A 27,697-nucleotide genomic window follows, 5' to 3' on the forward strand; every position below is an offset into this window, starting at 1 on the left:
AATGTTTGTTTCTCTCAATTTTGTTTGGTTGCTAAGACAAATTGAGAGAAACAGTGTACTTGTTTAGCTTCTTAGAAATTGGGAAACAAATTAAATTCTGGTATTAGGTTTTTTTTTTTTTTTTTTTTTCCCCAGCCGTAACAAGTAAAGTTCAATGTTTGTAAAAAGCCAACTGTTTCTAGACTTTTGTTTGGTTGATGAGATCGAAAGATTGAGACAAAGTGTACTGCATGGTTTCTAGTGCATCAGGGGAGACTAAAATGGAGGAGAAGATTTTCCCATGCATTTTGTATTAAGAAAAAAAAAAAAAAAAGAAGAAGAAGAAGAACTGATAATAAATGAATAATATTAATAATTCTCTAAATTGTAATGAGGGTTACAGAGTAATCTTTTTATTCATAGAATCAGATTCTATAGAGTAAATTAACTTTTGTAACTCCTTACTCGGGTCTGACATTTCGAATAATCAATTTCCATTAAATTTATCTCAAGGGAATGTTTTATAGTCCAACTTGACACAATGAAAGTAACTCATCATTATCTTTACCAGCGAGTATAATTATTTCATAGCGAGTATAATTAAAATATATGTCGTTATGAATCAATTATCATTCCCACTCGTGGAGTACACAACAATTCTATCGGTCTCATTCCATTCATTTCCATTGCATTTTCTTTTATTATTTCATCCCTTCAATTTCCATCATTCATTTATAAACTTACAAACGGAGCCATTATTAAGAAGAGAAGTGATACAAAAATAAACCTACAAACTAACTTTATTTTCATATGATCTAGTCTCCTTTACAATAAGAGGAAATTTAATATTTAACGTACCACATTAACTACATCGGTTCGCAAGTTGACTTTTGTAAAAACCATGTGGTTCAAAACATTTCTCAATTCAAAATATCGCCAATCATTTTCCCTGACCACCCCATTTATATTCATAACCAATTCCTAAATATTCAAGTCTTCAATTCAAATTGAGCATGATCAACAAACCCAACTAAAAAATTTTGGTTGCATTCAAGCTGATATGACGGAAATAGGTTGGAAGAATTGAGTAAAACCCAACCACTACAAGAGAGAAGAAGCTTGGATTGATTAAGAAAATTGGGCAAATTAAACCCTAGTTTTCTTTGTAGATAATTTCATACAGGACTTGTGAAAAATCCTAGGTATTGGTAGCTTTAGTTGTCAAGCCAAATCCAAAAGGAAATAAAGGGTCATAATGTGAGTCACCAATATTCATTGGGAGCTGGTCCACTGTCTTGAACCACGTACGAGCGAGCTTGCCAGTGAATCCATAGTCACCAAATAATAAGTCAGCAACGCCTTGACCTTCAGTTCCAGGAAGCCAAGCAGCAACAAGTGCATCAATCTTTGCCAGGTAGGGCTGGATCACAACAGGGCGGCCAGAGATCACTACCACAACGCACTTGACAGCCCCACACACATTGTTTATAGTGCTTGGCCCTGGTTCTGGTATAGTTAGATTGAAGCTATCGCCATACATTTCTGCATACGAGGGCTCACCCACAACAACAATGGCGACTGAAAATTTGTTGGACTGGACAAATCCTGCATCAGGGTTCTCACTGTAGACAACCTGGGTAGTAGGATCAACTGTATTTTTCAAGGCATTCAGAATTGTCGTACCTGTTTATGCAAATGTAAATAGCTTCTCAAACGGACTGGTCAAAAATCTTACTTCTGTCAAATAACACCCCACCAACAGAAAATCTTACTTCTGTCAAAAATCACAGAAGCATGCGGAATGTATAGATATTTACAAAATCATACCAATAGTGAGTTCATTGCCACTACGGCCCTGCCACTCAATCGTCCAGCCTCCGCATTGATAGCCCAAGTTGTCAGCATGACTACCGGCAACTAGTATCTTTAGCGTTTTCTTGGGGAGGGGAAGCAAGGGCTTGTCAGCAGATTTTCCATTCTTTAATAGTACAAGTGATTTTCGTACAGCCTCCCTTGCCAATTCTCTATGTTCCTGCCCAAGTGAGACTTTTGATTAGACACCAAAAGTATTTGACAAAACACAGATGAAGAGTATTCAAGTCATCTTAAGACAATAAATCTGAGAACAGACCTTATTACCGAGTTGGCTGACAAGACTGAGATCAGCTAGTGGATTCTCAAAGAGTCCCATGACAAATTTAACCCTCAAGATTCTCTTCACAGCATCATCGATCCTGCTCATTGGGATAATATTGTTCTTCACCTGATTGGTTAGCTCATCAATGAACACTGTAAAGTCGTATGGGACCATGATCTGCAAAACAGGTACAAACATTTGAGAATGAAAAAAGAAAAACATATATTCCCCCCTCACATGCTTGAGATCAAGGAACATAATACTAACGTTGACTGACCATGTCAATTCCAGCACTAACTCCAGCTTGAACAGAGTATGAATAGTTAGCATGAGGAGGGGAGGTAATCCTGTCAATACCCTGCCAATCTGAGATGACAAAACCCTGAAACACAGCCACTTGCACCTTCAATGTTTCATATCAACTGAACAATTTGACAACCAAGCTAAGTGTTGAATTGGTTTTTGTTACCTTGAACTTTAGTTTTCCCTTTAGGAAACCAGAGACAAGATCACCATTAGCATGCATCTTCTTCCCATTCCAGCTTGAGTACGATATCATGACTGTTGCAACACCCTTGCTGATGGAGTTAGCGTAAGCAGGCATGTGAATACTGAACAATCCGTTTCCATTGATCACAGTATTATTCTCATCAATGCCTTTGGTTGTGCCACCATCTCCCACAAAGTGCTTGGCACAGGCCGCAACCTTTTGTCTAGCCATAGTAATAAATAAATCAAGTGAACTTGTTACAGCCAGGTTTCAAATTTCAGTGCATTTGATATGCTCAACAAAGAACCGGGTAACATGATAATTTAGAAAGGTAATCTAGCACTGGAATGGTTTTGTGAGGTATTATTCTCAGCTGCTATCATCTAAAGTAGTCAAAAGATGATGATTCAATCTTTCCTCAAAAGGTGCTTGTAGTAGCAACACAAAGGGCAAACTGGTCCTACGATAAGAACAAAGTCAAGCTCTTGCTTTGCAATCACACCAAGGTTTAGGGAAAAATGTGCAAGATTACCAAACAGTTCTCCCAACATTTTAGACTGAACTAGGCAACGCCTCTCATGAAGCCAAATAAACAATGTAGGAACATGGGAAGTTCTTAGGGGACCTAACTTTATGTTGTAGTTTGGACCACATAGATCCACCACTTGTCTAGACCAGCTAAAAAGAGTCCGAAAGAAGGAGCGTACTTATGAAACTGAAAGTCAGAAAGTATATCATATCCAATAATGCAAGCTATACTAATTTTTTCATTTAAGCTTGATATTTAGAGAAGCATTGTCCTCCACTGGAATGAGACATAAAATTGTCCCAAAGAAACTATTCATGCATAACATGGAACAAACAGTAATATAACCACAGGAAGTTTTTCAACCCTAGACAACAACAACTTAGACAAAGCAAACATTTTTTTGCTAAATAATGCATGGAAGTTTCAAAAGACTTTTAAGTTATTTCCTCAAAGAATGTATAGATATGTGTTACTGTAGCTATGCATCTGGAAAAGGGAAAAGAGACCTTGATCATATGAGCAAAATTAATGTAATCTTGAATGGGTGTTAAAAAGTAGATCACTAGCAAGGCAAGATACAACAACGTTTTTTTCTTTAAAGTTTAAATCAATTTTTAAGACATTCTGCAGTAATAGTATTCAAGTATGGTCTATTTAGGAGCTCATGCATTTTTCTTTTTTGCTGAATTAGGAGCTCATGCAGTTATTACAGTTGAAAACATGCTAAGACATTTGTCAAAAATTATCCAAGAACAATAACATTGGCATCTACTAATCAACCCAGAGTAACAAAACACACAGCGCAGCAGTTTTATCAAACGGCTCTTACTTTCCAGCAACAAAGGGAACACCCTTTCGAGAATTTGCAGGGATATCTCCTTGCAAACCAGGTATGATCTCAGTCATTGCTTGAACAATTTTTGGGTCCTCACTATAACTTTCGTAGCACCGACCCCATCTTGGGTCCCTGCATACCTGTAAATAAATATAGATGAAAATTGTTAGCATAAGTCATTAAGGTTTCTTTTTTTTTAGGATTTTCAAATAAAATCGTATACAATGTGTATTTACCGCAATACATGGAGCAAAAACATAAGGAATTCCTGTAGCTCTAACTTCAAGGGCCGTTGCATCTCCAATCTTCTTGATAAGTTGAGGATCCCTGAAAGAATGATATCATAATAAATCCAGACAAGTGAACCTCGGAACTGCTGATTTAAAGCACATAGGAACATTTTTTTTTATATATGGAACAAATGAATTTAAAACATGGCTCAAAGAATTTCTAATAAAACCTTAAGGCATCTCTGCTTCCAACCCTCTGATGTTTAAGATAACAAAATCGAGTTTTGTAATCCCAGTTCCCCAGTAATTCACTATCCAAGTCAGGATCATAACACCCTTTCTTCAACCATCGTAGACGATCATTACAAAAAACTCAACATGTAAAACCTCGAGGTAAGACTTAAGACTTAAAACTGTTTAACGATTCAAAAGATCTGAAATTCTGAAATGGATTAAGGCCAAAAATATTAATAATAAAATATCCATCAAACTTAAAACACTTCCGTTAAATGAGTTGGTGCTACTTGGAATTCAATAAAAAAAGTATCTTTTCTACAACAAACGCTCGGACTAAACCAAAAGGACGTCTGTATAAAGATGCATCTTTATACTTGCCTGGTCACTCCAAGCCCAACATTGTGGGGGAAAATAGTGGCCTTGTAGACGTTGTTATGACCGTGGACAGCATCAATCCCGTAAATCATCGGAATCCCAAGGCGGGTTGATAAAGACTCCTTTTGGATCTCATTCACCAGGTTGACCCAAGCTTCGGCAGAGGCCTCCGGAGCCGGTACACTCCCTCCACCACTCAAAACACTCCCTGTCCAATGCCCATCACATATTGCACATACTATTCAAAATCGCATCTTGCGTACAAAAAAGGTAATATACAGATCATGTACATGTACAGGTGAAACAGAATGGGTAAAAAAAATATAGATTGTTCAGGGACATTTGGTTACCAATGAAATACTTCTTCATCGCATCGGGCGTGGCAACGGTGCGCTCGATCTGCACCATTTGGCCAATCTTTTCGGCAAGAGTCATGCGACTCATGAGGTCCTTGACTCTAGCGCCCAAAGGCTGTTTTGGGTCTTTGTATTTCACGTAAACTGCTTCAGTACGAGCTGCCAAGCAGCATAATAGCATGAAAAGCATCATGGGTATTGAAAATCTCCCCATCTTGGCAGACCCAAGTCGATCTTAGTTCTTTGTATCTGTAGATTGAGCAGCCAGATATCCAGTTGATACACTTAAAAGGCAATAGTAATATGGAATATGTAGAGAATGCAATAGCTATAAGAGACTGATTAATAACAAGTAATACTAATTCCCAAAACTGGGAAAACCACTGACAAGAAAAAGGAATAAGAAAAAAAAGGCTGCAAAACCCAATGTACTATTTTTTGGGGATGGGGGTGGTGGGAGAAGGGGAAGGGTGGGGAGGGACCGACAGTGTAACAGGGATAGAATGAGACACAGAGAGATTAGGAGAAGAAAGCTTTGAACTTACTCGCCAAACAACAACAGAGATACTGTAAACAGCCTCACACTCGTCCAACAGACGAAGGGAGACACAGAGGAAGTTGGAGCAGGAGATGTTTCACTCTTCCAGTCCCTCCTTTCCTTTGCTAGCCTTTACTAGTGTGTTAGCAGGAAGCCTGCGTTCCGCCAGTTTATATGGGAAGTTTTTGCAAGAATTGTTACACAACTTCCTTCGCTTCACATTACACATTTTTTAATTATATTTTTTAAATATTATTTCTACTAAATTAATTAAATTATTTTATCCCCACATACTTAATAGGGTGGTACACAGTTGCTACTCTCACTGCTGAAAGTTACTGTTGGCCTCTGGTTACTACAATTTCAGATTTTTTTTTATCTTTTTTTTTTATATATTTTTTTAACACTTTTAAATATGTTTTAAAAAAAATTATAACATTATTAAAAAATTACTTCTTTAATCATTAGGAGCATTCTTATGAAATTATATAAATGCAAATACAATGAGGATTTTGGCTAATAGAGTAAAAATGTATGGCATTGAATTATGCAAAAAAAAAAAAAAAATTATGAAGCTCATATGGTTCTGGTACTTAAAAGTTTGTCTCTACCAGTCATCTTAATTATAATTTTATTATTAATTAACATATAAGTGGTAGAATTATAAAATAAGAAAAAGATTTATTATTATTAAATTATTAAAATTTTAATATTATTTTAACTAATAAATAGATAATCCAATCTGAAATTAAGTTTTGAATAAAATAGTCAAATGTAAAATCATATAATATTATATAAATTATGACTTTACATTTACATAATCTAAAGAGGACGCCCTAAGTAAAAAAAAAAAAAAATTCCCAGCAGGAAGCCTAGCATTATTCTACTTAATAAGGAAAGAAAAATAAAAAGATAAAAAATAAAAAATAAAAATAAATATATAGTATAAAGATTTTTCTTCTAAATTATTATTTTTTTTCCTTCCATTTCAAAAATTGAGAATTTTTTCCAAATAAAAAAAAACACAGAGAATTATTTTTGGATAGTTGTCCGTGACTATAAATACAACTAGATGAAAAGTTCTAATTTGACTCGTATTATTCTTATTTTTAAGTTATATATTCATTTTATTATTAATATTATTTTAATTGAAAAGGTGAAAGTGACCATGTTGATTTTTGTACGTTTAAGAATGAAATTGGGAGAAGAGTTGAGAAAGTGAGTCGGTGGAGTTTGGATGAGAATGATTGCCAAAGAACTACGTGTTATGAGTCCACGTGAATAAAGTTTAAGAATAATTTAAATGATAAGAAAGGTGAGATGATACTATTTGCCATCAATTATGGTCATAAGTATGTATAATTATTTAAAAATAATAAAAAATATGAGATTGATATAATAAAAAATTAATTTTTTAATAATCTAATTTATTTTATTTAATATAAAACTCTTATGGAGTCCACGAATATGCGTTGCATTAATATTTAGGATTTTGCTATATACAAGTATAGTCGCGTACTAATCTGTGTATAAATATTAATTTATTCATATTTAAAATTTAAATTAATAATATTTTTAATAAAATTTATTTTTTGACTAATCACATCATATTGATACACAGATTAATATATAATTGTGCTTGTAACTATATTTTTCCTAATATATAGGAAAAAACTGGTCTCTCGTTTCCTTTGTATCGCTACAGTGTACCCTTGGGTAATTTTTTTTATTTAATAATTAAGATAATAATTTTAAGTATACTGATATAATTTTTTTATTTAATAATTAAAAAAATATAAATAAATAAATAAAAAATCACTGGGCGTCACGCCAACGGCATGATCAGCGGCATAATAGCCTCACCCTAATAGTTATAAAGGATTCAAATTATGGAGGGGTGTCAAATAAGTGTTAATTATGTGGTGAGGGGCTGGATACAACAATCCTGCAGTGGCACGCATAACAATGTGATAAAGACAGACAACATCTGGATAAATACCTACAAGCCCGTTTCAAACGGTCATTTTTTACGGCTCTTTCTGAAAAAGTAATGATATTAACGTTAGGAACATGCTTAATTTTTGAAATTGATAACCAGACATAGTACGGGCGGGGGGACAACATCACATGCCATCCTGAGATTTCCCTTTCCACCTAATTTGAATTCCTGTGTCTTTCAACTTTTTACTTTATTAGTCACCTAGATATTTTATTTAAATTCCTATCAAACAAAAATATTTTATTTAAATTAAATTGATATAATTTATTAAATTTATTTTATATAATTATATAATTTAATATAAGGATACATTTTCGAAAACAAAAAAAAACATAAGGATGGACTACTATGCGACCCAGCTTTTATTGCTGGACATGCTGTTTAGATATATTTTTTTATTTTTTAAATATTTTTAGAAAATACAAAAATATTTTAAAATCACTTTTTTTATCATTAAGTAAAAAAAAATATTTTCCCAGTGATATACTGTAGCGATATAATTTAAAATGTAAACTAACTTTTACTTTTAATGTATCCTATCGAATCATATTAATATATAAATTTAATATTTATAAAATTTATTTATAATTAAACTATTTCTCATATATATATTAAAACAAATTTTAATATTACTTTGCGATTGCCCTGTTCTTATTTTGTGACTAATCCTCGTTTTCCATTATACTATTTTTTCATGTATGAAAATTTTACAAAATAATATTATACTATACATTATTCACGTGATATAATTTAATTTATAATATTTAAATTTTAAAATTTCTCTTTTACATCAAATTATATCACATAAATAGTATGCGGTGTAAAAGTTTTCAAATAAAAATTATTCATCAATAATTATAACTTTATGTCCTTTTTTTTATCTCCCTAAAATTTTTTTTTAAAATATTTTTACGTGGCATAATTATAAAACCATGTGCACCTAAAGTAGTCACGAAAATTCTCTTGCAAGTAATTAGTTTTCATTCCCTAGATTCATAGGTGTTTTTACATACTTAAAAAAACAAATAAATATAATACTCAATTTTTTCTTGTAAAAAAAAAAGGATTTTAAGATGTTTGTGATTGGTTTAGTTATACCTAATCATCTCATCTCATTTAATTTAATGTAATCATTACACATTTCCTACATAAAATATAAGAAATAATTTAACTTTTTTAAATTCTAAAACAAAAGTAATATTAATAAATTAAATTTTAATAATATTTTATTCAACTTTTAATTTTAATCTCATCACATCTTCTCTGTGTAACAAAACGAGACCAAAATAAAAGGATTTACAAAGCATATGTGCAAGAAAATTAACAAACTCGTAAAATTTCAGTTTTACGTAAATTTGCAACCATGATCATATATAGAGAATCGAACGAATTTAGATTTTCATAAATACTTAAAAAAAAATCAAATCTAATGTTTTTTTTACCACAAACATCTCTTTAATCACTTTGTGAAGAAGAAAAATCAAATCCAATTCAATTTGTGCTCAAAAGAATTTTTTTAACGAAAAAAAAGTTTGTCTAAAAAATTTTAAAAAACAAAAGTGGAAGAAAACAAGAATATAGTACTAAATGTGTGGGACGTGCTACAACTTTAGAAACAAAAGTAGAAGAAAACAAGAATATAGTAATAAATTTGTGGGACGTGCTACAACCCCACACTTCCTAACTCCTCGAGCAAGGAGTATGAGAAGTTGTTGTGAAAGCAATACACCCACACTCAATAACGATATCGAGATAGATAGTTAAAACAATAATGCAAAAACACAAAAATTAAGCGTGCACACATGACACAAGATTTAAATAGTTCAACAACGTGTTTATGTTTATAAAGTTGTAATGAATTTTATTCAGATGAGATGACAAACACACTGAGTTACAAGAGTTTTCTTTTACTCACAATCTCAACTCTGTCTCTCTCTAGGGCTTTTTTCTCTCACAAGACACCTTTTGCCTCTCTTTTGTTTTTCACAGTTCAATCTTACATATTCTGACCATAAACATAACATATATATGGTGCACGACGTCCCAAACCCTAAGGCGAATAACAAGGTTATTTGCTCGAGCAGAGTGTTGGCACACCTCAAGCAAATAGCCTATCCAACACTAGCTTGACTAACCATCAAGTGCAACTCAAGCGAACACTAGGGTTGTGCTTTGCTAAAGCCTACCGCCACACGTGCCTTGAATGAACAATTTGTCTAAACTTCACTCGAGCCAACTGTCTATCATACCTCGAGCAAATTTTCTACCTAAGTCTTGCTCGAGCGCCTTGTCAAGTGAAAGTCGAGCGAACTCTCGGCTTGACGTCTTCTCAACTCAAGATCATGCTCTATAATCCAACAATCTCTAACTTGGGGATTGGTTCTCCACATGCTAGTCATTGTCTCCAGCACAATCCCTGCCCTATCACCTCTACAGCTCATAGCTCCTGTCTTCATGCTAGAAGAGGCACAGAAGTTGAGCCTGACTTTAGTCTCTCATGTACATCACCCTCAATTAGCACATCTACTAGGCAACTCACAACTCCCACTACAATGAGAATATCTAGTCTCAAACCGACCTTGGCATACATCAGAGAACCTATTGTTGACGTCCCCTTCTCTAATCTGGGCAACTGATCCCATCTCCTACTGCTAGCATGTTTTGTCTTCAGTCAATGTGCCCATTTTTACGTAGTTTCTGATTCCTCCCTAAAAGTCCAACCAGCTTCCTCTCAACTAACTCTCATTTGCTGTATCTCACGTCTTGCAAAACTTTTCTTTTGTACCGTAGTTCTCCATCTTCAGTCAACTGGACATAGTTCAACATAGGTGACCACTATGGAGGTCTGGTCGTCCTGGCAGTTATGCGAGCACCAACTATAGTTGTAGACGTCCCTGGAACACTAGACGCTCTATTCCCGTCTTTCACACATCTACTCTATATTGTAGTCTTAAGATATTTCTCTAAGGAATAGCAAAACTGACTCCCTTTTACTTTCCCATCTAGTTCGCACGACTAAGCCTGATCTATTGCAACCCTTTGCGACCTTTTAAACTCTTCCAAAAAATGCTAGTGTATGACCATCATCATCAACCTATCCCAAAGAGATCCAGCTTTCTTTAGATATGGAACGTCTCTAACTTGCTGCAAAGTCCACACACTTCTATTCAAGAGTGCGATGTGCACATCATCCACTCCCACAACATCTAGTGCTTTTCCATCAGCTGTGTACATCTTCCTAGAGTCATCAACAACATAATTCTGCATGATCTCTCAGTGTGAGGTGCTATGGAACAAAACCCTTGAATCCAACACCTAATTATCAACTAGACTACGCAATACAAGAAATAGGGCATGCAGACTAGTCAGCCACAATCCTTACGTGAAATGAGTGTGGCTAACTAGTTAACTAACATAAAATAATAACCTACTTTCACACATAAAATCATATCAACAACAATAATAATAAATGAATAATATTATTAATAATTCTCTAAATTGTATCAAGGTTTACAAATTATTATTTTATTCATAAAATCAGAATCTATAGAGTAAATTGATTTTTGTGACTCCTCAGTGAAATATTCAGGTTTGAAATTTAGAATAATCAATTTCCATTAAATCTATCTTGATGGAATATTTTATGTTTCCAAAGAGATTTTACATTTCATCTTGAAGATTAGTAAAATATAAGTCACATTTTGAGTTTACGATCTTCTCATTATTAAGAATCAAATGCAATTAACAATTTATAAATCTCATGAATATACATAAATCACATACAATATAACTTATAGACTAAATAAATGCTATGTTTGACGTTTATCTAGTTTTCATGGAACTAATTTAGATAGTGAGATGAAAATTTTTTATTTTAGATAAAAGTTTAAAATATTATTTTTTTAATATTATTATTGTTTTAAAATTTGAAAAAATTAAATTATTTGTTATATTTTGTGTGAAAATTTGAAAAAATTATAATGATAAAATGAAAATTTTGTATCTCGTCCCACTTGTCAAACCTGGTATTTTATAAAACAAAATATTATTGCAAAATGCCATTCAAATTGGATTATTATGGCATTAATCCTAACAATCTCTCAATCGCCCTAAATATAATGTGGCATACATCTGATCCCATTATCCTCTACGTGACACTCAAAAGTCTTATGTGGCAAAGTCTAGGTGAATGGGTTGCTAGGTTTCGCAAATGCAACCTTAGCTACTAGAAGCTCTCCACATGACGAGTTAGTCTACATACAGTTCCTAAATATGGACTATTCATGTAAGCCATATAGTTATGTTTAAAAAAATTTTTAAATTATAATAATATCTTTTTTAAAATGATGTTTTTTCTTTTTCCTTTTTTTCTTCATTTATCAATGGGATTGCACACGCAATCACCCACTCAGGATTGCAAATAAAATTTCTCTATCTATATCTACAATATGAGATAAACCTAAAATCCTATTTTTCCAATCACACAAAAACTTGACCCCTAGGATGTAGCTAGCTTATCCCAATTAAGTCCTAGATATCAAACTGTTTAGAAAGCGCGCAATGTAGCACTAAGAATGTTACTACCTTGTCCTAACATATTTCATACATAAGTTCATCAAGGTTTTTATCAAAACCAAACAATTTGATTGCTTGATAAAATATGATGTTCAAGATCTAGACACATGCCTAAGTCCATAATGCAGCTTACAAACAATGTTTTCTTGGCTCTTAGCTATGAGTCCATCGGGTTGCTTCATGTTGATCATGTTCTCATCAAGATGGCCACTAAGAAATGTCATCTTGGCGTCTACATGCCATATCTCATACTAGAAAATGGGCTACAATGGATAAGAGTATAACCCAAATAGACTTAAGCATGCAGGCTACTGGCGAAAAGGTTTCCTTATAATCAATTATTCCTTCTTACCGAGTAAACCTTTTATCTACTAGTTGTGTCTTGAACGTTTCAGCCTTTCCATCTACTCGGTTTTACCTCTTGTAGACCCATTTACACTCAATGGATTTTAACCCTTAAGGTAACTTTAGGAGCTCCCAGACCTTATTGGAATGAATTTGACTCCAACTTTTATTCTATACTTTGATTGCCTCTTCACAAGACCGACAATCAATTTTTGGCCCTTTTGATGACTTCATAAGTTTCTTCTAAAAGACTGAGTTGATCGGGAGCCTGATAGCCCTCTCACAATGGCTTGGCACCAGTATAGAATATGTCTGCTCAGTAGTAATATGTGATGTATCAAATACAACCTCTTCATCCCTAGATGTTTCAGGGATTTGTCCAATATTGGCACCATTTGTCATCTCCTCTAGAACAAATCTAGTACTCTTTTGTTTAAAATTGTTCGTATAGTCATCTTCAAGTACTAGCTTTGCATCGTGTTCACAAATATCTTGTTATTTGTTCGACCATAGAACAAACCTCCCCTAGTTCCTTTAGGATATCCTACAAACATATAGACTTTTGTCTTAGGTTCCCATTCATTATCAGTTTTTCCTTTTAGTACATGTACTAGACAACCCCACATGTGGTTTTATCTCATACTGGGCTTTCATCCTATCCACAATTTGACAAGTTTCTCAGAAATAGACTTAGATGGAACTAGATTCACTTAAGTGCATCATTTTTTCCTAAGCATATATATCCCGAAACGGAAGGGGGAAGAGTGCGTGTAGATTAACTCATCGTGGACCTCACCATATCTTAAATGAATCACGTTCCTTCTCATACAAGTAATCCTCCCTGCCATTCTTGAAAAATCTGATTATGCTAGATATAGTACTTGTTAAAGTGATAGGGACAATATTAGAGGAGTTCATATTAAAGTGAATATGAACAATCATGTGCAATATTGATGCAATCTTTAGCCCTTATATTGATTGACTCCTACCACCGTGAGCTCCTTTATACATTGGTATAGACAGATGATACGATTTTTTTCAATTATAGTATAATCCAGTTTGTACATACTAAGGCCCCGTTTGGCAACACAATATATCTCAAGCTTTTTCAAATATTCTTAAATATTTTCTTCCCAAACATCACTCAAACACAATATTTTTAATTTCAAATTTTCAGTTTATAATTTTTCCATTTAATTAATTACCTAATCATTACACATTTTCTTAAATCCGTATAAAGCACAAAAAATAATATTACTTTTTATTTAACTTTTTTTCACTCATTTTTCAAAACCTAATAAAACATTTTAATTCAAACTATTTCGTGACTATTCACATATATACTGAGATATGCTAGCTAAGTATCCAAACAGGCTTAAATCACTTTGGCAAGAAATAGAGGATTTGCATATATCATATTTCTGATCATGCATGGCTTGCTTCACAACACGTACGACTTTGGACCCCATATATCTCCCGCCAACTTGACATAGTGAAAGAAACTTCTCATTATCTTTACTATATACGTAAGCTGTACCATGTGCGAAATAACTTCATATGTTCATCTTCCTTGTCCTGATCATCTGAAGGATTGTAACGAGAAGTCTGAAGGATAGCATTTAGGATATGTTAACACATTAGAAGACATGGCATGTGTATCTGTTAATTGTTGCTCGCATACTAGTTGACTAGCCGCAGACCCTTGTGATTAATTTGCGTGAATCATTTAAATATATTATTAAAAATAATATATATAATTGTTGAATTTTGTTTTTTTAAATGTTTAAATATATATTTATAAATATTTTAAAGTATATCATATGCTATATATTCATTAATACCATCTACATTAAAAATCAAGAAAAAAAAATTTCTGTGGATACATTTTTTTCCTATGCAATACCACCGAACAATGAATTTAGTCATACAAGTATCTATTCTCTTTCTCATATTCGTTTTTTTCTTGACTTTTTTAAAATCATTAACATCTAAGAACCCTTTGATTAAAAATATATAAATTGATCAAACCAAAAAGCCACACGTTATAAAAATTAAGAATAATGTTCCATACAGTTATGGAGTGCCCAAGTGCCATGCAGTCGATCGTCTTGAAAAAGAGTAAGATCCACTATTAAAAAATTAATTTTCTTTTCATATAGGTTCTGTGTGTATCAACTTTTTTTAAAATGATTGTGTGATACTTTCACATTCACGACTATAACTATCATTTATCAAAAATTAAAAGCTACTAATTTCAAAGAATAGTTAGTAACTTAATTACATTCGTTTTTACTCAATAAGTTTAAAACTTAACGGCATATATGATTTAATTTTCAATTTAATAGTAATACAATTGGAGAAAGGAAGGTGTTGCCTAATCATTTAATAGTAACATAATGAGATAGTGGACATTGAATAATGTGACTTCAGGAGAACAAAGCTTTATGCTCTGAAAATTATATAGTACATAGATGTAGATGTTTTTCCTTTCAAAACAACTCAAATAAAAAACTTTATTCTAATGTTTTTTATATGAGATGACAAAAATAATTGTATGAATATAATTAATCATGGAGGTTATCCCAAGGATCATTTTTTTTTAACTTACATGAGTCATGAGCCTCACGGACTGTTAATGGTAATTTTCACAAAGATACTACCATGCTGCATGTAGTATCGGTTTTACAATATGATAAAAATAAAACGTGATAAGTAATGAATAAATACATAATTAATAAAAGTGATATATGTTGATGCATAAATTAGCACTATCAGGCCGGATGAAAGAAAGAGTCATCCCCGATAGTGGCCCTATGGTTGCTCATGTGTCGGTACGGCCTGCTTGAGTTCATCCATAGCAATAAATAATAAAAGAAATGTAAATGAGAGGGAGACACAAATTTATATGATTCAACATAAAACATTCGTCTACAGGATGTTTGAAGAACAAATCCACTGTAACGAGAGATTTGTACAATCTCTCATATCTTACAGCACAATGGAGATGGATGACCCCTTTGCCTAGAGAAAATAATCATTATGGAATCTCTGGGTTGAGGTAGAAGAAATTTTCGAAAGATCCCTCCAAGAGTTATATGATGTCTACCCAGAGGTCTCCCTTATATCAGCTTCCAGATCCCCTTTTATTTGGGTCTTGGGGGTGATTGGTGAGGAGTGTCAGCTTTAAATCACTTCATCCTTCTTCTTTAAGTGCATGATTTCATTTTCTCCCTCAGCTCGTCTTGTCTTGTCCTCCTTTTCTTTTCTCTCGTACATTTTTATGATAGCTTCCCATACATTTTTATGATAGCTTTGTGGGGTGGATTGGGCATAATATATTTTTGAGGGTGCTATTTTGGTCCTAAATAATATATACTGAAGTGATAAAAGCTAAACTATATTATATGAAAACTTTATTTGAAAATCTTGAAAACTCTTGCTCAGATAAGGGATTTCGCGGAACACTGGGAAAACACATTATCATAACTAGGGGAGAGTATCGGACGGTCCGGACCGGCAAAACCGACCGGACCGGCAGTTTCGGTCCGGACCGAACCGAACCGGTAGAATGTCCGGTCGGTTTCGGTCCTATTTTCTCTGGACCGACAGGTTTCGGTTCGGTCCCGGTTCAGGGGGGTTTTGCCCCGGACCGGACCGAACCGAACCGAATGAATATTAATATATTTTATTATTTATATAATAATTATAATTATATATAATTATTTATAATTTTTATAATTGTATATAATTATTTATAATTGTATATAATCTATAATTATTTATAATTTTTATCTTACCTAATAGGCTAATATTTATCATACTAATTATTAATATATATAATTTTATACTAATACAATAATACTAATATAATAATATTTATACTAACTTACTAAGACTAAGACTAAATCACTAACCGTCTATATTAATAAATGACTACTAGTTATTAGTATTACATGATATTTACATCTAGTTATTAGTTATAATTTATAAACTTATAATAAATAAGTTAATAAATATTACTAATTTACTATATATTAATAGACTAATAGTATTACTATATTAGTATAATAGTCTATTAGTAATTTAGTATATAGTAAATTACTAATATATATAATAGTAATTATAGTATACTATTAGTTATATATTAAATTAATATATTTAAGTTATTATCTATTAGTACTAGTGTAACTACTAACTAGTGTTATTACATATTAATATTATTAGTTACTAGTTATTACATCTAGACTATCTAGTTATTAGACTATAGTAAATAAGTTAATAAATATTACTAATTTACTATATACTAAATTACTAATAGACTAATAGTATTAGTATAATAGTAAATTACTATTACTAAGTTAGTAAATTTCAAAAACAAAAAAAAACTCTCTAAGTTAGTAATAACTAATAATTAACTAAATTAACAATTAACTAGTGATTTTTTTAATGATTTAATTAAATAATACACATTAAATAGTTTACCTAATTTTATTTTTACTAACTTAAATATATTTTTACCAACTTATTAATTTTTTTTTATTGTTTAGAATTAGATTTTAGAAGAAGTTATATGGGTTGGGTGAAACGGCGCCGTTTCACGCAACCCATATATTTTTTTCTGAAATTATGTGCTGAAACGGCGCCGTTTCAGCACATAATTTCCCTTTCCCCCCCTCCCCCCCGATTCCCTCCACTCCTCCTTCAGTCTTCACTCTTCACTTTCTCTCTCAACTCTCAGTCGACGCTCACTTGATTCTACAGATCCTAGCCCCGTGCCGTGCGCATCCCCTCCAAGCCGTAACCCATTGCCGACGCTGTGCCGTTGCCCACTTGCCCCTCCGTCGCATCTCAAACGAGGTGCCTCTCTCTCTCTCTCTCTCTCTCTCTCTCTCTCTCTCTCTCTCTCTCTCTCTCTCTCTCTCTCTATTATTTTTATATCTTACCTATTAGTTATTATTTTTGTTAATTTGCTTGATAGTTGTGGATATTAGGCTTGTTTGTGTGCTGGATAGTTGTGGATTTTAGAGCATTGGCGACTTGTGCCCATTTCTGGAAAACAGATGGGTTCGCTCGAGCCTCGCGTACTTGCCGCTCGAGCGAACCCAGGCAGAGTGGAGCGCTCGACGCTCGCTCGACTTTCAGCTCGAGCGAACTCAGGCAGAGTTGAGCGCTCGACTCTCGCTCGACATTCTGCTCGAGCGAAATCAGGCAGAGTTGAGCGCTCGACTCTCGCTCGACATTCCGCTCGAGCGAAATCAGGCAGAGTTGAGCGCTCGACTCTCGCTCGACATTCCGCTCGAGCGAACTCAGGCAGAGTTGAGCGCTCGACTCTCGCTCGACATTCCGCTCGAGCGAACTCAGGCAGAGTTGAGCGCTCGACTCTCGCTCGACATTCCGCTCGAGCGAACTGAAAAATCTTATTTTTTTTATAAAATTATTATTATAAAAATAAATTTATATTATCATTTTGATGAATCAAATGGCTAATCCAATGTGGGATTATGGATAGAAAGGTCTTATATTTATGGAAAACTTGTACTTTTCATCAATTTTTGAAGATGGCTTTGATGAAGCCAATGTGGATGCCTGGATGGATATTAGGGTTGTTTGTGTGTTGGATAGTGGTGGATATTAGGGTTGTTTCCAGGCTACGAACAGCCAATTGTTCTAGAAAAACTTATTACACTAATTGTTGGTTGTTTATTTTTCTAGATGGATTCGTCAACTTCAACCAATGAGGTGCAAGAGTCAATACAAAGCCCTGGTATGCCTCCGCCCCCACCCCCACCCCCACCCAATGTAAGTGATAAATCTAACATTGGTGGGTCACAAAGTGGTAGAGTTAGGTCAATGGTTTGGGATCACTTTACAAGAATATCAAAAGGGGATCCCACTAAACCTAGGGCTGCATGTAATTACTGTGGTGCTTCGTATGCGTGTGATACAAAGATCAATGGTACAAAGTCTATGAAGCATCACATTGAGAAGCAATGTAAGAAAGGTCCATTTAAGAATACGGATAAGTCCCAGACGACTCTAGGTTGGAAAATGGAGGGAGGTAGTGGTGGTGGGGGACTTGTGCCCATTTCATTTAGTGTTGAGGCTTGCCGACAAGCCTTGACAGAGATGATTATTGTTGATGAGTTGCCATTTAGGTTTGTTGAAGGGGAGGGTTTTAGAAAGTTTATGCTTGTGGTTTGCCCTAAGTGGGTAGGGATTCCATCCCGTTGGACGATTGCGAAGGATTGTTTTAATTTGTTTATCAGTGAAAAAATAAAATTAAAAAGTGCTCTTCGAGGGCAACGAATTTCCCTCACCACGGATACATGGACATCCGTGCAAAATCTTAATTATATGTGTCTGACAGCACATTTTATTGATGATGACTGGAAGCTACATAAGAGGATTCTTTCCTTTTCTTTGGTTGAAAATCACAAGGGTGATACACTTGGTAAGGGCATAGAGTTGTGTTTGCATGATTGGGGGCGACCGAAAATACTTGCTATCACTCTTGATAATGCAAGTTCCAATAATGGGGCCATTTCTTATTTGAAAAAAAAAACCAAGTATAGGAGGGATACGGTCTTGGAACATGAATTCTTGCATGTTCGATGTTGTGCACACATTCTAAATTTAATTGTGCGTGAGGGATTGAAAGAGTATGAGGAGTCTATTGCGAAGGTGAGGGGTGTTGTGAAGTATGTTAAATCCTCCCCTCAAAGGTGGGATACATTTAAGAAGTGTGTGGCATTGGAAGAGATTAAATGCAAAAGTCATGTTTGCCTAGATGTACCAACTAGGTGGAACTCCACCTATCTTATGTTGGAGAGGGCTGGGAAATTTAGAAAAGCTTTTGATCGGTTGGAGGAAGAAGATATGTGCTTTTTAAGTAGTATTGGAGATGATGATGATGACGATGATGAAGGTGATGTGGTAACTAGAAGAAAGTCAAAGAAGTTAGGGCCTCCCAATGCATCCGATTGGGATAAGGTACGGTTGTTTGAGAAGTTTCTTGCATTATTTCATGATGCAACTTTACGCTTCTCGGGGGGTGAGTATGTAACTTGCAATACATTTTTTTCGGAGTTGGTGAATATTAAAAATGCCATTAACATAGAGTGTGAAGAAGGAAGTCCCATGGTGGGATTAATGGCCTCAAATATGAAGAGAAAGTTTGAAAAGTATTGGGAGAATATGGATAATCAGAATATGCTGTTGTACGTTGGGATTGTTCTTGATCCTCGTTACAAGATGCGATATCTTGACTTTGGGTTGAGAAAAATGTATGCATATGATCAATCAAAAATCATTGATATGAGTTGGAAGGTGAAAAATGCATTTATCCGCATGTATGAGGCATACATCCAAAATGAAGAAGGGAGTTCTCCTCAACGCACAAGTTCCCCACGTGAAGATGCGAGTCCTTCCACAACTCAGTCTACGAATAGACATGCTGCATTGATGGCCCAATTTAAGCAAGAGTTACAGTCAGAAGACTCTTTGGAAAGCAGGTCAGAGGTTGATAGATATCTAGCTGAAAAATGTGAGGATGAAGGTGATAATTTTGACCTACTAAATTGGTGGAAGGTGAATTCAGTTAGATATCGCATACTTTCAAAGGTTGCACGTGATGTACTTGCAATACCGGTATCTACTGTGGCCTCTGAATCTACATTCAGCACTGCAGGTCGTGTACTTGACCCTTTCCGAAGTAGTTTAAATCCGATGATGGTTGAGGCTCTCATATGTGCACAAAATTGGCTCCGTTCTTCCTCTACTCCAATAAGCCTTAGGACTTTAATGGATGAAGTGGAGGAATTTGAGAAGCAGATAGATATGGGTATGTAATCAATTAACTTTGATTTATTTTGTGGTATATTTTGTTTTATCTTCTATATTATTTTAACTTTATTTCATTTGTTTTGTATTAAATTTTTATGGATTGAAGGAGAACTTGTTGGGGAATTGGCTTATTCTGCAGAAGGATCAAATGAAATGGCTACCGAGTCTTAACCCAATGTTGATGTAATCATGTAAGACATGAATTCTGTTTAAAATCTATATTTATTTTTCCCAATTTTATTTCTTTCTAGATGTGATTTGTTTGTAAAATCTGCTTCTCTATTATATTTGGACTTTAATACTTGAAAAATTCACAAGTTAAACTCAATAAACATCTTGTTTTATAGTGATTCTGTACATATCAAGGCCTTGTGTCATTAATCCTCTCCTAAAACCATCTTATCTAGGCCTTGTGTCATTAATTGCTGCACTTTGAAGAAGTGCATGGTAAAAAGACTCAGTTACAGCTTGTGTAAAAGGCTAACTAAAGGTTGATTTATTTTATGTTCACCAATATCATCTTGTTTTGTACCAACTCAAATGCTGCACCAACTGAGTTGATTTATTTTATAACAGACTAACCTAATGTTTAAAGGTTGATTTTTATTATGTTCACCAATAGGTTAACGCCTTGGTTTTTTACTTTTTTATCTGCAGATCTGTGAATCGTGATCTCAACCTTGATGGAGAAATTGATCGTGAGGAATTTGCTAATAGTCAGGGACTGATTAAACAATTACCTAATTGTATAATTTGTATTTTGTTTTGATGTAATTATGTTAACTTTTAGATGCTACTGTTGGTCTTTTTTTTATTTTTTACGTAATTTATGCTAGTGTTAGTCTGTTATAGTGCACTGTGCATCAGTGCTTTTGATGTAAATTATTAAATATAACTTCTAATCTTTGATAGTTCTTTTTTTTAAGACTTTTTAATTTTTAGTTTTTAAATATGCTTGCAGGTTTGAATTTTTTAAATATGCTTGCAGATTGCTTGGGAATGGATTTTTATTTTTCTGGCCTTTTAGAATGCAGATTGTAATAATTTGATGTACCATGTATCATGTATGTAAAGTAAGATACATGAAAATCGATTTTTGCTATATTTTTCTCTTGTTAGAAGAGCTTTCTTTCCTTTTTTAGATATATGATAAATATTAAATAGTATATACTATAATTGATTGATCTTTAAATTGTTTAGAACGTATATAGAAATTTTTCTTCATTTGGTAGTAAAATATTTTATTCAAATTTATTGTATATAGATAATTTTTTTTAATGGTTATTTTTATTTTTCTTTCTAAGTATTTTTTTGGTATTTTGGGCTTCAAATTAGATAAATTATTAGTGGATTTTAACTGTTGGGCCGAAATTGATGTAAGAAAAAAATTGGGCCATTGGCCCATTTGGAGTCCGGTCGGACCGATTGGACCGACCGGACCGGACCGTCCCGAATGGGACCGGACCGCCCGGTTCCATTGAGATTCGGTCCGGTCCAGGGTAGGGAATCCCTGGACCGAATAGGTCCGGTCCGGTCCATCAAACCCCCCGGAACCGGACCGGACCGGACCGATCTCCCCCCTAATCATAACAGGCCGAGATATTCAGAGGGCAGCGTATTGATTCAGTCTTTTACCTAATTTCTCTACTATGATTGCGGATCATACCTGCCTCCCCACGTAGAATGCTTCATTCACATATATATATATATATATATATATAGGAACGGATTTATTGAACAGTCGGGTACACAAGCCCCAGACAAGAAAGTATCGTGACTGAGAGTGAGCTGAGATTATTCCTGAGCGATCCCGACCAGCTACGCGCATGGGTAACCAGTGTCACTGGTGCGGTGTGGCAGTCCTCGTAGAGCCTACCGTTGTGTGTCCCAAAAACCATAAAATGGCACCTGGGCTGTCTTCGTACAGGAGAGTGTATAAAGCCACGCATTTGTATTTTCTGGTGATCAGCTTCGAATAAACAGGTTCTCGTATATGCATCTCATCTTGCTTGCTGGCTTCTTATTTTGGCGTGATGAAAGTTTCTTGGTATCAATCTCAATAGCGCCCATACATACTCACATAATACGTACATATATGCCACTATTTACTGGGCTCTTGTCATAATTTCTTCACACGCATATGTAGTAGTAACAATTGTTTCTTTTTAGTATGCGGTTTTAATTATTTATTTATTTATATATTACGACAGGAATGGAGAATGGTCAACATAAACGTAAAACCAAACACCAATCCAGTGTTTTTGCATCCACAGGCAGAATTGTTAAACCTTCAATTATATACGGTTCCTGCTTGCAGCGTCCGGAGCAACATTCGTCCAACACCACGAGCATCACACAAGTTCTACTGATCACAACTGAACATGAATTGAGAGTTTTCCAACAAAATGAAAAATTAATACAAGAAGATAAAGCTATGAAAACCATAACTAATAATTACATTAGTATTAATAACTCAAGAGCATTCAAATATTTTTCTCCAAATTCTAATACCATTCCATGGTTTACAACTTCTGGAAGAGTCTGTCCTACGCGAGTCAGTAGTTTTTGTTTTAGCTTTACACAGCCTTTTGCTGCTCAACTAGCAAATCTATATCAGAGTCTGGAGTGCTTCGACCTGCCCACTGTTTGTCCCGAATATGTCAGCAGCAAAAATAGCCTTTGTAGCTTCCAAATATATATAGCTTCTACACTTCATACAACTTTGGTGCACCTATGACCAATTGACCTACCAACATGCAAGTTTTATATTAAGGGCTACAAACAAACACAAATTAATTATTTTATGACGTGGACACTCCTAGGAAACTGGTTTACCCCCAATAAGTTCATTAAATTACCGTACCAGTCAATTCCATGAAAAAAGAAAAAGCTAAAACAATCACCTCACATGCAACAAATAAACATAGCATCGTCATTATTTCTTTAAGTGCAAATATTGGGTAGTCATCTCATTGAACTCTTTTTTTTTATGATGAGGAATCCCGAAGATTGTGCAAACACCACGTCTTTTACCTTGTTAAACCTTGGATTCGAATTGAAAGCATTCTGCCAAGATCAAGGCCCTTACCACTTGAGCCAACCCCTAGGGGTTCCATCTAACTCATTTAAATGGAGAATCAAAAAGATTGCAAAATTTAATAGCAGTCAGACCTTAATCAGTATTGTGAGATTGGTCATGCTCGATAAAATCCAGTGCGTCTTCTTTGGAGACAACATTGACACGGCTTACTCTGTTTTTATGTGTCACCCCATATATCTTGTCAGAAACCTTCACAAGCTCTTGCCGAAATGTTGTTGTTATAAATTGAGTATTTGCCATGTCTGCCAGACGACGTATCATATCTACCAAACAAGTGATTTAAGGATCTAGCAGCATAATAGCTTAAAGTAACCGTATTATTGGCTAAAATCAAGCTGAAAGAGAGAAGGTACAAAGAGCATGTAAAAACAGTATTTAGTTTCTCTAATATAAATGCATGGCCATATGCCATTATACAGAAGGAATGACAACAATATTGACCGACCACAAGGGAAACTTACTGCAATCAGAAAGCGTGAAGGGTTTAGTTATTGCTTTCTGGAGGCAATCTGGTAATCCAATAGCACAAACAGAAACTCAATCCAATGAAGCAACAACTCCATAAAAAAGGAAATGAAAGAGGGTAAAACTGAAGGGTACTTTTTTCTTCACAATGATAAAATCTGGAAATCAATTTTGTCCACATTTTTTTAAGATTTTACTGAAACCCAAAAAAAAGAAAAGTCAAACCAAGTACACCGATTTATGTTCCATTTGCTTTGATGAAGTGATCCCAAAATTTCCCTTCAGGTGCACCTTAGAAGACCATGAGTTGTGATACATTTATCTTATGCATATGTAAACCTGATTCCCTGGACACATTTATACACAGCTATGCATTCATGCCAACCCATTAGACACAAGCAAAGCTAAACTATTCATACCAAGAAGAACTCTCTACAAAAGAGGCTGAAAGCATTACTCTCCAAGGAGGGACCCACGGATTATATCCTTTTGACCACAAAGCAGAGGAACATAAGCTTAATGGCAGAATGAAAAGCGTATACAAGTTCAAGAGACCAACCATTTAAAAAAAAAAAATCATATCAGAGGGTTTAAACAATTAAATGAGGGCGAGGAGGTATATAGTTAACATAATAAGGAGGATACTTCCAACTGCGGTTCGATACTGAGGATCCAATGCCGCATCTATCTCATCAAAAAGATAAAAGGGAGCGGGATCACATCGCTGAATGGCGAATATAAGTGTCAGGGCAACAACAGTTTTCTGGCCCCCCGATAATTGCTTCATTGACTGTGTCTCCCCTTGCCCGGTAAAAGAAACCTGGCAAATCAAAAGGCATCATAATTTTAAATTATACCTTGCCCATCACATAAACATGAATGAGTTTTTCCTTCAACGGTGTTTAACTTCCAAATAATCGTATTCAAATAATCCAAATAAATCTATTTTTGACATTTGTTATTTCTTTAATACGCTCACTACACAGATACCTAAATTAGGAAAGGAACTTCTTATTAAAGCATAAAGTAAAGGGTACCATTGTATCCTAATTTTAAATCCTTCAGTTGTAGTCTTCGATACGATTGTATCTAATATACGGTGGTAAAAAAAATATTTATTTGGATTATTTGAATACGATTATAGTCTCAAAAATTGATCTCCAACATTTGCTTAATAAATCATATTGGGAGAATGTTACACATGGAGCTAATGTCACCCAATGGTCAGTGTTGGTTAGGGGCACTTAAAGTGCAAATGCCGGCAAAAGCCTAGGACCAAAGCACAATCATGCGCCTGATTGAAGCATTTTTGAATATGGATAACAACAAAACGTCCAAGAAATATATAAAATAAGCTTTTAAAAGCAAGATGGTAATATACTTAGCTTATTAACTCAATTTATTAGGACATTATGCAACATGAAAACAAGTAATAAACTAATTACATAAAATTTAAACTAAACGTTTTATTTAATTCTCTTGTGCCTAACTAAATTGGTTATCAAAGTACATGGTTCAATCAAGGTACATTAAAGAGACCATGACTTGTAGATATTAAATTCTACGCTAACATAAGCAATCAAATATTAATCCATCTAGAAAGCCAGCGCGGACTATTTTATTGGGTTCCAATCATATACAACACATGACAACACATAAATGTTTGTCAATATCAACTAAATACTTAAGAATATGATTTTACATCATTGTATGGGTCTTGAACTGATTATATTTTTCTATTTTTACAGAAAATTACAAAAGTGCGCCCCTATGAGCTATAAACTCACAGAAAAAGCACCAAAAGGGCTCTTAGAGCGCAGTTTTGTAAATGCACTTCACTTTTAGTAAGGGAAGTGTTTCGGCATTGGCACTTTAAGCACACTTTTACCAACATTGCCACTAGTTCAAGCATACCGCAAGCTTGAAGATTGCACCACTATTTTATTTATTTATGTAATCCATCTATCTACTACTATTTGTCTAGGAAATGGAAATAAATGCAAGAAGATACATGCCTTCACTTTCACACCAATGTATTTTTCGACCCTTCCCTCCAAGTCAGCTTCACGAGGCCCATCCTCATCAAGATCATCATCACCATGATCACCATCCTATAAGAAATTATAATCATAACAATCGATGTTGAGTACAGTGAATGCCCTCCTTTTGTTATAAGAAAAGGGAAAACGAGGAAACTGAGTAGATCATAATAGACAAGGTTTCCTTCATTTTCTTATTTTTATTCTTAGAAAAAGGCAGGGAAAAACTAATAATATGACCAAAAAAAAAACTTTCTTGTCTTCTAAAGAGAAAAGGGAGTAACAATTATGGTGAGGCATGAATGAAGAAAGGTACAGCTCTTGTAGCACAGACAACTCCTACAAAAACCCTTTCTAAAATATATCTTCACACATTTTGACGGTCAATTCAGGCCAACAAAATAGATGGAAACTTCAAGGAGACAATATAATGAAGCTGGAACGACAGTAACTTTTGAAACTGTATCAAATTTACCTGTGCTTAAAAAAGTAGAAAATATACAAATAAATATATTGCAAAACAAAAGAAAAAAAAATACAAAGGTAATAAACAAGCACAAAATACAAAATAGATGATAAATAAGCACGATGCATCTGAGTACTGGCTCTTCTGAATTGACTAGTGAGGATCTGTGGTGTTTTGTGTCAGGTAGAGCTCAATCTGAGATGCATGGCATAGCTCAAGCTTGTGAGACTGATAATCAGAAAGCAAGTAGCACCTAGCAGATTTTCTTCCCAGAAGCAGAAAAGTCCAAGGACAAAGACAACACTCAATTCCCTAGCACAAAGATGGAGTTAATATAAAAGCAGCAAGAGCTGAAAGATGCAAACAAACCTTTTTCTTCATCATAACCAAATGACCATGGCCCCCTTGCACGAGTTCAGAAAAGACTTCTCGGAAGTGCCTAGCAACGCCTTTAAAGGTACGTTCTATCGATTCATCTTTCCGCTGATCTAAAACAGATATAAGTTCTCTAATTTTCTGCAGAAGTAAATAAAAGCATATCTTAAATCCACCTACAGAAATAAGCCAAAGAGATGGTAAAGTACACTTGTGATCGTCCAACTTTCAACAAATTCTCTACTCTGCTCCATTATTCCATTACAATAGGTTGCGCTTTAAGTTTTAACTTTGCTTCAATCTCATCTTTCCTTATAATCTGTTCAAATTAACAGTTACTTCGCATGCAAGACATGACAGGCTTCTTTAGGCAGGAGCTGGTGGTGGGGGTGGCTCGCTGGCCATGGGAGATGTGAGATTGGGTAGAAAATTGTTAGACTCAGAGGGGTAGCAGGAGAGGGAAAAATCTTCCTCTTTTTTTTGTTTCATGGGGATTATTTTTCTCTACTCAAATATGTCATGTCAGCATATTGAGTATCATTTCTTTACTCAACTCCGTTCACTCAAATTTAAGATATTCATGTGATAGAAGTCCCAGAAAAATATACCTCATCACCTGCATCCAGTTCAGCTTGCCTTTTCTGGAGTTCTTCTCGTTGCTCAGTAAAATTTACATATTGGTCAAGTGCTTTCTTGTTTACATGACTGAACTGTTGCAGCTGTTCATTGCACCTGTGCAGCATCTTGTGCAATTCTTTGATACTCCTCCGCTTATACCTATCATT

General features: G+C 34.5%; 2 protein-coding genes and 1 long non-coding RNA gene across 4 annotated transcripts in view; 1 reads left to right on the forward strand and 2 right to left on the reverse strand.

Annotated features, from left to right (window-relative positions):
- Positions 1-1,010: 1,010 nt before the first annotated feature.
- LOC122292476 (beta-glucosidase BoGH3B-like) lies at positions 1,011-5,871 on the reverse strand. Its single transcript, XM_043100855.1, has 10 exons — positions 5,714-5,871; positions 5,163-5,417; positions 4,816-5,020; positions 4,207-4,297; positions 3,965-4,110; positions 2,586-2,829; positions 2,394-2,498; positions 2,111-2,293; positions 1,807-2,011; positions 1,011-1,662 (listed from the first exon to the last, which is right to left on the reverse strand). The coding sequence occupies exons 2-10, from the start codon at positions 5,380-5,382 to the stop codon at positions 1,178-1,180; spliced, it is 1,884 nt and encodes a 627-aa protein (XP_042956789.1). The 5' UTR covers positions 5,383-5,417; positions 5,714-5,871; the 3' UTR covers positions 1,011-1,177.
- Positions 5,872-22,108: 16,237 nt separating this feature from the next.
- LOC122292849 lies at positions 22,109-22,962 on the forward strand. Its single transcript, XR_006237044.1, has 2 exons — positions 22,109-22,450; positions 22,678-22,962. It is a non-coding gene; the product is annotated as an uncharacterized LOC122292849 (long non-coding RNA).
- Positions 22,901-27,697, reverse strand: part of LOC122292847 (structural maintenance of chromosomes protein 3) — a 36,753-nt gene continuing 31,956 nt past the window's right edge. For both annotated transcript variants that reach the window (XM_043101392.1, XM_043101393.1), the window contains exons 25-30: positions 27,521-27,689; positions 26,907-27,053; positions 26,048-26,143; positions 24,678-24,852; positions 23,639-23,830; positions 22,901-23,213 (exon numbers count right to left, since the gene is read on the reverse strand). In XM_043101392.1, coding sequence (XP_042957326.1) covers positions 23,640-23,830; positions 24,678-24,852; positions 26,048-26,143; positions 26,907-27,053; positions 27,521-27,689 — 778 coding nt within the window. In that variant the 3' untranslated portion in view covers positions 22,901-23,213; position 23,639. The remainder of the gene's footprint in view (positions 23,214-23,638; positions 23,831-24,677; positions 24,853-26,047; positions 26,144-26,906; positions 27,054-27,520; positions 27,690-27,697) is intronic.

The sequence above is a fragment of the Carya illinoinensis genome, chromosome 13, assembly GCF_018687715.1.
Source record: "Carya illinoinensis cultivar Pawnee chromosome 13, C.illinoinensisPawnee_v1, whole genome shotgun sequence".
NCBI lineage: Eukaryota > Viridiplantae > Streptophyta > Magnoliopsida > Fagales > Juglandaceae > Carya > Carya illinoinensis.